General features: G+C 44.0%; 1 protein-coding gene across 1 annotated transcript in view; it reads left to right on the forward strand.

The window, feature by feature from the left end:
• HIC2 (HIC ZBTB transcriptional repressor 2) overlaps positions 1-4,889 on the forward strand; it is a 31,709-nt gene extending 26,820 nt beyond the window's left edge. The window contains exon 3 of the mRNA XM_005421468.3: positions 2,679-4,889. Coding sequence (XP_005421525.1) covers positions 2,715-4,427 — 1,713 coding nt within the window. The 5' untranslated portion in view covers positions 2,679-2,714 and the 3' untranslated portion in view covers positions 4,428-4,889. The remainder of the gene's footprint in view (positions 1-2,678) is intronic.
• Positions 4,890-11,438: the final 6,549 nt, after the last annotated feature.

Here is an 11,438-nt window from a genome sequence, read left to right on the forward strand (position 1 = left end):
TGCTATATCAATGGGGAATAAGCCTACTTAAACTTCAGAATATCATATTATTATTATTACTACTACTACTTTGTTTAGGCAGAAAATATTGGCTGTACTGTTTCCCTTCCTTTCCCATATTTATGTGTCCTTTATGGAACACTTAAAAATCATACCCAAGGATTTTGTGTGTTACATGCATGGAAAAGCACCATGATGTTTGCAGTGAAATTGTAGTACTGGGCTGTTTCTTGCTATCTGTAGTACTAGGCTGTATCTTGCTGTAAATGCAGGATGCATTTATATAGCAAGATGCTGTTAAGTTGCAAGCCATGTTTTTGTCCTCCCCTGTTGATGTATCTCAGTGATCCAGAAGTAAGGGCTCTTACTGGCCTGGCTAGATAAAAGTGGGTATTTTGTGCCTCTGTGTTGCTGCTTCTTCCCCTTAATCAGCAATTCTGGAAGCAATTCACTAGAACCAGACACGCTGCATCCTCCATCCTGCAGCTCTGATGTGACTAATTACATCAAAACTTGGTTTTTAAATGCTCAGCACTGCTCAGTGGAGGACAGGAGCCCTTGTCCTATCACGTTTTTCTGATTCTGCAGGGTGAGTTTCTATTACAGAAACACTACAGGTGGAACTAGCACCATGGCAAGCCTGTACTTCCTCCTTTTGGCTGCCACCCTTTCTAAAACCATCAAGCTCTGGGAACAACGTCCATGTGCACCAAGGCACCGCAGTGAATCCACTGTCTTCTTGGGTCGCCATCCACTGCTGAAACAAAATCAAATGGGAAAGTAGAGCAGCCTTTTTGCCTTTTTAGCTGTGGGTCAGGGTGATGCCAGAGGGATCTGTGTGGATGCTAAATTAGGTGCTGCTGCACTGAAGAGCCACCAAGAAATTCCACCAAAAGCATAAGCAAGCACCAGGCTGATCAGCAAACAAGCAAAGAGCTGTGTCCTGTGGAAGAAGGGAGGCACCTGCTTGGCACATCTGTTAGGAAAAGTACCAGGGTAGTCAAGCAACAATGCTGGAGGAAATATTTGATTTTTAAACTTTTTGGTAGCTTTGTTCATAAAGCAAAACTTCTCTGTTATGCAGAAATGGATGATGTAAATTTACTACCTTTCTACCAAATGCAGTCTTTCTATTTATCATCACATAGTAAGAATCGGATTTGAGGGAAGCAATTTTTTATACTGACTGCATCACTCCTTATTTCTTTTTGTCGTGTACCTATACTTGGCACAGAGGGAACATAATGCAGTCTAATGCTTCATTATTTGAACTCTGATGGGATAGAGTGTGGTAATGGAACACACAAACAATAAAAAAATTAACTGATGATGTTTTTAAGAGAGAACTTAAGCTCTTAATTTCTCTGTATTTATGGCTTGCTTCTCCTTCAATAAGAGAAATCTTTCAATAATATGATGAACTAAGAAAGGAAGTAGAAGGCTAAATGGTGGTTGTTGTTAATTTGGTATTTAATTCCTCCTTTTGAACCTCAGAAACTATTTTAAAACAACTTTAATGGATAAATGCAAGTAGTAGTTGGCACTTTCAAACAAACGCACACGCACCAAAAAGCGCTCCAAAAAACAAGGAAAAAAAATTAAAATTGATCTTGGATTCCCAAATGCAGTCCCAGATTGAATTCTGGGTTTGATTGTAGTATCTACCTAATGTGCAACTACAGTTAGTTCTGACATATCTCAATGTGGGTGTTTCCTGCAGTCCATACTACTGGGAAGGCCAATATAAACATCTAAACTAAAATACATCATGACTGCTGTTTGTGAAATGCATTAACTATATGCAGGTAACCACAATTTTCCTCTCTTTACAGTATTTCAGGATAAAGAAACTGTGACTTGAGATATGCTACTTAACTCTATTATTTCAAACAAAATTCTTCCGAAATTAAAGACAGAACAAAATTAACTTGAGAAAAATGTTTCAGATTTATGAAGACATTTGGTGACATTTAGCTAGCTCAGCATCCTGAATTTCAGCCAGTTGAGGGTTGATTCTAACCCTATGTGTTAATGGATTGGGATATGGACATAGCCAGGGGAGTGGTTTTTAAAGCAGCTTTTCATACTCTTGAGGAGGCTTCCCATTCACACTTCAGTGTGGGTAGTTCCATCTTCAATGGATTTAGTTGCTACATGTCATTTTCTCAACCCCAGAGCAGCTGGGTGTTACAAGATTTCAACATGTAACAGCCAAGAAACAAACTATACATTAAAGCTGGGAAGCTCCAGTTTATGCTAATTATTTTACATGCTCAGATATGCAAATGACAGTGAAGTAGATGCTTCTCTTTTCTTCCTCTTTTTCTCACTTCTCACCCTCCCTTCAAGTCTGTGTCAGGAGAGAAGAGCTTTCCTCTGTACCTAACTACTGTTTTCATGCTGGTATCTTTTGAATAGTGATTCTAGCCAATGACGATTGCGTTTGTAAAAAGATAATTACAAATCTGATTTTTGAAAGCCTTGAATCAAGTCTTAGCATGAGAAATATTTCTCTCTGTATTCCCAGCAGGATCACAGCTTGCAGGGCTCAATGTACTCAGATCTCCCTAGTCAGTGTCAAGCCTAACATAGCCTGCACTGTGTTAAACCAGTCTATTAAATGTAACCTGTTCTAGTGGAGATAGCAAGCTCACACCTCTCATTCTCGTGTTTTTCAGGTGGTAAGGTGAAGGTGAGAGGACGAGAAGGTGGAGATGGAACTGCCAAATCATGCCAAACAACTGCTACTGCAGCTGAACCAGCAACGAGCCAAAGGTTTCCTCTGTGATGTGATCATTGTGGTAGAAAATGCCCTGTTTCGTGCCCATAAGAACATCCTGGCAGCCAGCAGCATGTATTTCAAATCCCTTGTCCTGCATGACAACCTGATAAACTTAGACACGGACATGGTGAACCCCACCGTGTTCCGGCAGATCTTGGACTTTATTTATACTGGCAAGCTCTTAACGACTGACCAGCCTGGTGAACAGAACTTTAATGCTCTCCTCACCGCAGCAAGCTACCTCCAACTGCACGACCTGGCAGCTCTCTGCAGAAAGAAGCTGAAGCGGAACGGCAAGTCCTTTGCTGGCAAGGCCGGTGGCCTTGGTGTTGGGAGATCTGCCAGGAGTCAGAGACTTTCCACTGCTTCAGTCATCCAAGCTCGCTATTCAGGGTCAAATGAGGGGTTGAAGGGCTCGCACTCAAAGGAGCTGTCAAAGGGAAAGCTCTCGGATGACGAGGTCTTCATCAGCAGCTCCAACCAAGAGAACTGTCACTCCTTAAGCAGGGGAACCAGCAAGAACGGTGGTGGGAGCAGCAGCGCGAACGGGAGCACCGGTGACCAGGAACTAGGCCTTGACCTGTCCAAAAAAAGCCCCTCGCTCCCTGTCGCAGCCTCCCACGATGACACGCAGCACAGTGAAAGCCAGCACGGCTCTCCCCAATCTGCCTCAGCCCCTGCAGCCAACAGTGCCTCATCGTTCGACGAGCCTGGCGTCGGAGCCCCCCACAGCATGGTGGACAGCAGCGACCCCATGGAGATGGAGCTGAGCGAGGAGTGCCACCACTCGCTGACAGAGAGCAGCCAGCGCAAGGGCCTCCGGCACTCGTCCCGCAAGAAGGAGTGGATCAAGAAAGACAACGCCTTTGACCGAAAGGAAGGGGGCAAAGACAGGGACGAGGGTGAAGGGCTGCCCAATGGTATCCTGCTGGGGCCCTTGTCCAAGTCTGTGGAGAGGAATCTGGCTGGGGCCTACGGGGCAGACCTGCCCTACCCGTGTAAGGAGGAGGTAGAAAACGGTAAGGAGAACAGTGATGACAGTGGCCAGAGTGAGAGCGAGAGTGGTGGCCATACCAGTGCCAACTATGTCTACCGGCAGGAGGGGTTTGAGCCAGTGGCTTATGGTGACAACCTGTATGTCTGCATCCCCTGTGGCAAAGGCTTCCCGAGCTCTGAGCAGCTCAATGCCCACGTGGAAACGCACACCGAGGAAGACCTTTACATCAAGGAGGAAGGCACATACGGCAGCAAGGATGAAGCTGAGGATTTGTCCAACCCCAATCAGTCCTATGCTGCGGAGTCCCGGCCCTTCAAGTGTTCAGTGTGTGAGAAAAGCTACAAGGATCCGGCCACGCTGCGGCAGCACGAGAAGACTCACTGGCTGACACGGCCCTTCCCTTGCAACATCTGCGGCAAGATGTTCACACAGCGTGGCACCATGACACGGCACATGCGCAGCCACTTGGGGCTCAAGCCCTTTGCTTGCGAGGAATGTGGGATGCGCTTTACCCGGCAGTACCGACTAACAGAGCATATGCGTGTCCACTCAGGAGAAAAACCTTACGAATGTCAACTGTGTGGTGGGAAATTCACCCAGCAGCGCAATCTGATCAGCCACCTGCGAATGCATACCTCTCCCACATAAGCCAAAGACTCCAGAATGAGCTTCAAGCCCATCCGCAGTGATTTACCTTTCTGTAGACTTGCTGCTTTAAAAAAACAAGAAAAAAGAAAAAAAAAAACAAAAAAGGGGCAATTCCCCATACTCTGTTCAGTCATGAGAGGCCTAAACAAATGTAGCTTTAACATTTAAAAAAAAAAGTTCCTTTTTTTTCCTTTTTTTAAAAAAAGAAAGGTCCACAGCCAAGCTGATGCATTTAGTCCCAGTCTCCCTTCAAATTTTGATGACCTGGCAAGAAATGCCTCTTTTTGCACACATCAACTTCATTGCCATATTGTTTATCTGGAGCAGGTAGGGGGACCTTGGGGAACTTTCAGCCTCTGCTGGCTCCCCCTCCCTGCCTCTTTCTGTGTTCCTGTCACTGTACTCACCTCCTCTCTTAAAACCAAACTCAGTAGGGGTATTTCTTGCCATTAAAAAAAAAAACAAAATACACCTTTCCAGTGGCCTAAGTAGCTGTGAAATAACAGCATTCTCAAGTGCAGAAGCTGTGTCTGTGGACCATCTCACGGGGTTGGCAGTCTCTCCAGAGCCTGTGGGAAAGCCACAGCAGTGGTGGAGCCCAGCCCTGTCCCCCTGGGCTGGCGATGGTGTGAGGAGCAGCTCTCAGGGCTGCACCAGTCCCAGTACTTCATTTAAACAAATGGCGAAGCCTCCCTTCCCATCCCTCCCCATTTTGGTTTTGATCTTTGTCCTTGGCACACATAACCACGTGCCAGCTTCTCCCATAAAACATGCAAACCTCTTTTGCCTTACCCATGACTGAACAGGGACTGGATGCCCTGGGAATTTCTTTCAGTGAGCAGGGGGTTGTCTTTACTTTTCTAGTAGTTTCGTATGAATATTCTTTGCTTAGAGGTACTTGTTTTATTAAAGGAAAAACCATTGTAACGTTTATGTGAATGTTTGAAATGGCATAGGTACTTTTTTATTATTTTTTTATTTTATTTTTTGTGTGTGTGTATGTTTTTAGCTTTCCTCCCTCACTAAAGAGCAAGTCTGTGTGGACAGACTTGTTACCTTTGCTACCTCTTGAATTCATGAGAACAATAAGATGGTTAGTGAAAGATTAGGCATTTTTTTTAATTGTAAGTAATTAAATGTATAAAAGTAGAAGCTAAATTAAAGTTAAGGGATTTTTACCACCCCATCCTTCCATCAAAAGTCAACTAGAGAAACGTTAAAGCAAAGCTTGGCCAAAGACAAAGCAAAAAATACACTGAGCTAGAGGCTGTGCTGGCTGCTTGGACTGGCTCAATTTGCAGTCTCTTGGCTGTCTGTAGTCACTTTTAGATAAAAGCAGAAAACTTCTCTGAGCTTTCTGGGCCCTTTCCAGCTTTGTTTATTGAGTCTGGATACTATGGGGAGGGGAGAATGTCCCCCTCATCTTCCACTCCCCCAGCACATCTGGGTCAGTCTGTAAACACCTGGCAGGACAGAGGGTGAGGGCATAGCAGCCTATAATTTACTAGAATCCAGAGTGCAATAAGGTGGGGGAGAGGAGGAGAAAGAAAACCAAAGTGTTTCATATCCTCCCTTTTAGACAATTTAACACACGCACACAAAAAAAAAAAAAAAAAAGAAAAAATGAAAAGAAAAAGAAACAAAACGTTCTTGCAACATCTGCCTAAGACATCACAGCCAACAGCTGCTATTGGTTTAGGAGAGAAGACAGAGAACTTTGCCCACCGATTCTTGGCCCCCTTGACTTTGTTGGCGTGACCTTGTGGAAAGCTATGGCTTATTTCAAGCCTCCCGTGACTGTGGTGGTAAAAATTCACAGCCAGTAGAATCATCCCTTCTGAAATGACTAAGGTTTACACTTGCATTTTTTCATTTGTTGGTTTTTGGTGTTTTGTTTTTTTTTTTTTCCACTCAAACCAGTATAGTCTCTATGCGTAAGTTTTACCAAACCTCACGTTTTGTCTTTTTAAAAAAAAAAAAAAAAACAAAACGAACAATTTTTTAAAGTTTTGACCAAAAAAGAAAAAAAAAAAAGAAAAAAGTGAGCATGTTTGACTAAAACAAAGAAATATAAGCTTCATTTTCTATTGGGGTTTTTTTGGCTTTTTTGTTTTGTTTTGTTTCGTTTCGTTTCTTGTTATTTGGGTTTTTTTTTAAAGTAGACTAGTCCATGAGAAGTTTTTGGGTCAATTGACTGAACTGAGTAAACTGGAATCCAGGCTCCAAGCAATAGACAACCCAAAGGCGCTGAGCCTTGGCCTGGTGTCACGTTACAGGGAACACTCGCCCCTCTCCAGCCGCTCCCGGTGCTTCTCCCGGTGCCATCGTCCGCTCGCTCCCGGACGCCTGCGAGCCCTGGAGCGCGGGAGGGGTGCATGGACTTTTGCTTTTCTCGAATTGTGCTGAGACGCGCTGTTTATTTTTCGGGGGTTAAGTGGGCTTCTAGCGTCTTTAGCACTTCCACATTTTTGAATATATATTGAATTATTTTCTCCTTGATTCTTTGTCAACCCCCTCCGCCCGAGAATGTCCCCAAAATAGTCTTTGGGAAGGACAGGGAAGGCCGTGCCATCTACCTTGCTCTCAGAGGGAATCTAAGCAGAGCCCGGGGACAGCTGTGCAAGATGAGTTCTGGGCACTGTCACCCCGCCTTTGCCTCCCTTGCAGCCACCCACGGCGGAGCTGGCCCCGCTCCGGCTCCCTTGGAGCTAAGGGCCCATTCCAAAGCCGGGTTTAGCTCCCTTAGCGCGGGATGGGCCCTGTCCCTGCAGTGGCGCTGGGGACAGCAGCTGGAGCTGCCCGGAGTCACCTTGGGACAGCGGCTCTCGCGGGGACCGAGGGAGCCGAGCCCGGGAGCAGCCCAGGCACGGAGCTCCTCAGCCGGCAAACCCCTGCTCCCCCTCTCTTAATTCCATTTTTACATGTGTGTGGGTGATGTAGCTTCTCGCCCTGCCCCAGGCCCCTTTCATTTGTTTCTTAAGCCTCGAGAATTATGTTGAACTTTCAGGACCCAATGCTATTTTTTTAAAACTATTTTTGGAGCATCTTTTTTTTTTTTTTAAATCCCCTCCCCAGCACTTAAACAGTACGACATAAAGTCTGTGTACAGCAAGAGTATTGTACAAAAGGAAATTATGTTCTTTTTTCAAATAGCTATGTAAAGTTGTGTTCCATAGACTGAGTATAAACAACGTTTTCCAAATTGTGACAGTAATAATTAATAACTAATAATACTCAAAACTTCAGGGACTGTTTCAGGCCTGCTTGGGGCCTAAACACTCAACTGCATTTGTACGACATAGTATTGTATCAACATTTTTCTGTATTTTAATGAGAAAGCAAAACACTAGTTTCATATTTAAGATTTTAAGAATTTTAGGGTGGGGGGGAGGGAGCTGCATTTTTGTTTTTTTTAAATTTTATTTTGAAATTTTTTTTAAAATACACAAAGAGCCTCAAGAGGAAAAACCAATTTAAAAGGAAACAAAAAAAAAAAAGAAAAAAAAAGAGGCCTGGCAGCTTAAGTATATGCTTTAGTCACTTAGTTCCAGAATGTTTTCGGAATAACAGGAAAAAGAAGATAAAATAGCGAAAGTTGTATAAAAGAATAAGAAGCTCATACCCAAATTCACAAAACTATTTTTTAAACCAAAGCACATTTGAATGAGTATGGAACCTCACTTGGCTCAGAAAAGTACTAATATATTTATCTCATTGTTTACATAAACTTTTACAGTTTCAGACCTCAACAGATCTAGGGGCCAGTCAAAATTAATCTTTGCTTTTTCCATTGGTTTGTCTCTGAAGGCTACGCAGTGTTCCCCAGCTTGGGAGGGGGAATCTGTGTCCCAGCCTGCATTCCAGCCCTGCTCTGGGAGGGTGGGGAGAGGGTGGGCAATTACAATTATGGCATGTAGAATTTTTTTTTTTCTTCGATCCATGAGAGATGTTGCTGGGAGTGAGACCCAGGCACTATTGTAGAGGCATTTCGGCCTCCCTCTTCCTCAGAGGAGTCTGAGGGAACCAAGAGGGCAAAGGGAGATGCAGGAAGCTCTAGAGATAAGAAAGGATGTTAGAAGATGTTAGGAGCTGCTGTACCCAGCACATCTCCTGAACTTTAGCCACAGGGAGCCGGGCTGTTTTCCAGTCCTTTACTGCAAAACTTCCAAAAACAAATTCCTGGCAAAAAATCTCCAAAGGCCCAGCTCTGTGCACTTGGGGCTGTTAGCAGGAGCCACAAAGCTCACAGAAGACACCAAAGAGCTATTGACATGCAGCTTCTGTGGGGCTTTGCGGGGCAGAGCTGCCGGCCCTGCCCTCGGGGCACCGAGCAGCCCGGCCTGGGCTGGGACCGAGCCTGGGGCTCCTCTGGGCCCCCTTACGGGAACCCTGGATTGACTCACTCCACACCTTACAGTCCTGCACAAAGAGCCCAACCAAAACTCCTAAGGCTGCCTAGGTGGAAACCTAAGCCCATCTGCATGGTAGAACAGTTTAAAGATGACCAATGAGGATGGTTTGCTAAAATAACGCTGAAGCCAAAAATAAAAAGGTTTAAGAAAGCTCCCCATCATTAGTCTTGGCCCTTTGTAGCTTTTACTTCTACACCAAAGCCACCTCAAACATTTGAGGGGGGGCTGATGGAAAATGAAATATTAATTTTGCCTGGTCTTAATATCTAACAAAGATGGTGCAAACACTATTTGACAGTGTTGTTTTTGTATCAATATGTATGTGCAGTAATGAATGTATTTATTTCTCAGATTCTGTATGCACAGTTTTGCAATGTAATTCAGAAAGTTGCAAACACAAAGATGTGTCCGCAGGGTCTTCTCTACAGGATTTCAAAAAAATGAAAAAAATATATTAAAAAAAAAAAGAAAAAAAAAAGAAAAAAGGAATCTCAGAGACTCAGCATAGCCATAAACCATAACCTGTGAAGACAATACAAAGACTGGACTTTTGTAGCTTTGCATAGAAGAGGAATTTATGTTTTGCTGTATTTAAATGTTTCAATTTACAGTGTCACTCTTTTAAAATTCCTGTTTTGGTTTTTGTTTTTGTTTTCCTCTCTCTCTTGTGTGTGGAAAGCATTGTTTTCAAGCAGTGCAGGTTCAAAGTCTGGGTTAGCAGTATTTTAACATGTTGCTTCAGTTCTGAAAAGCAGGAATATGGGTCTTGACCAGAGAAACATCCAGTACACTTAGTGAAACAAAATGAAATTTGAGGTGACTGCTGGCAAAATCCAGAGAAGGTAAAAGTCACTTGAGGAATAGCTGTGTGCTTCTGATGGCAGCTTGTGACTGAGACAAGTCTGTTGTCCTGCCTGAAGGACAGGATGCAGCTCCTTTTTAGAGTCCCTCATCCCTCACTTACTGTTTACTGTGGTAGCAATAAGGATCTCACAAGTGGGGAGTGGAGGCCTGGGATGGGCAGAGGGAGCTCCGTGCCAAACCCCACAGCCTCTGCCCGTCTCATGGTGGGCCTTGCAGATGATGCTGAAGCATCAGGTTCACCACAGCACAGGGGGCTGGAGCCCCTGGGAGAAGCTGTGCTTTCCAAAGCCTCTTGTTCCAGTATTGGTGGAGTCAGCACCTACTACAGTCTTACAAATTAGCATGAAGAAAGGATGTTTGCTGATTTCTGGATGTTTGCCAAATTCTGAAACCTTTCCAATCAACAGTACTGGAGTTAAGGGAAAAGCAAATAAAAAACAAAGAAACAAAACCTCCCTACGTTTTAATTGGGTGTAAGAGGCTCTGGGTAGCAAACATCAAGCTGTCCCCAGACAGCAGAGATGCTCATCATTGAGATGGCACATTTGGATAAACATTTGTTTAAGCAAGAATTTAAAATCTAAATGAACCCAGAGCTGTAATTCTGGAATAATTAAAGAGACTTAGGGCATTTTTTTCTTAGTTTTTGTTCAAGTAATTACTTGCTCAACATCAGTAAAGTCTCCATTTACTGTAAAATCCTTTCTTTTTATAAGCTTATTCTTGCACTCCAGAACTGGCCATATTCTTGAAAAAGAAAATTTAGGGGTTGCTTTCAATAGCTGAAAGTAGCCTTTTGCCATGTTTTAAGTCCCAGGGTACTTTATGATCCTGATTTTAGTGCAGGAAACAAGCAGGCAAAAGGAAAAGCTGTTTCTCAGCCCCTTTCCACTCCTCGTATTTTGCATTTTTTCAGAATAGGGTAAGAAATTTCACCTTTGATTATTTCCTGTTAGACTCACTAAATTTGCTGCTTTCCTTGCAAAAGGAAAATATCTGGGAACCCTTGTGAGGCAGTTCCAGTTCGGCTGTAAGGTTCCTAGCTGATCCTCCAAGTCAGGAAGCCTCCTTTGTTTCAGCCCTGGTTCATCTTTCTGCCACATCAAAACTGCTGTTTATTCTGCTTTCTTTGTTTTAACTAACAACTCAAAGGTCCTAAAACAGAAGTTTAGAGAGAAAAATGCATTTTTGTTCCATTGTCTCCTATTGCCACCATCTCCTTTCCTTCCTTCCCTAATTTTCCTGAGCATTTTGGAGGCCAGTGTTGGGCACAGGGATCAGGGGATCAGTGTTTTTGGAGCAGAGCAGCCCCTGTGGCACGTGGTAGGGCAGGTCTGAACCACCACACCTGATGTGGCATTTGTTGGCAGTTAGGGACCCACTTCATAGTGCTGCTTCCCCCGAGGAGTGGGGCTGGTTTACACTTCCTCTGTCACAAGTTACCAATCGAAGCACTCTCAGCACAGCTGTTCCTCTGACCTTCCACAGGACTTTTGACTGGCTGGGGATAATTTTTCTACCAGGAGAGGATCTTGTTCTGGCTGGCTGGATATTTTTCCCCATTTTATTTTAATATTTTTGATACAACTGAAAAAGGGATGTTGCATCACCCCTTTTGGTTTTTGTTTTTTGTTTGTTCGGGTTTTTTTGATTTTAAGCCTTAACTATCAGTCAGTCTGGAAGCCCTGGATGTTTCCTGGGGAGGGGGGAAGGAGGGAAGGTGAAGGGAAAGGCC

The sequence above is a fragment of the Geospiza fortis genome, unplaced genomic scaffold, assembly GCF_000277835.1.
Source record: "Geospiza fortis unplaced genomic scaffold, GeoFor_1.0 scaffold408, whole genome shotgun sequence".
NCBI classification, from domain to species: Eukaryota; Metazoa; Chordata; class Aves; order Passeriformes; family Thraupidae; genus Geospiza; species Geospiza fortis.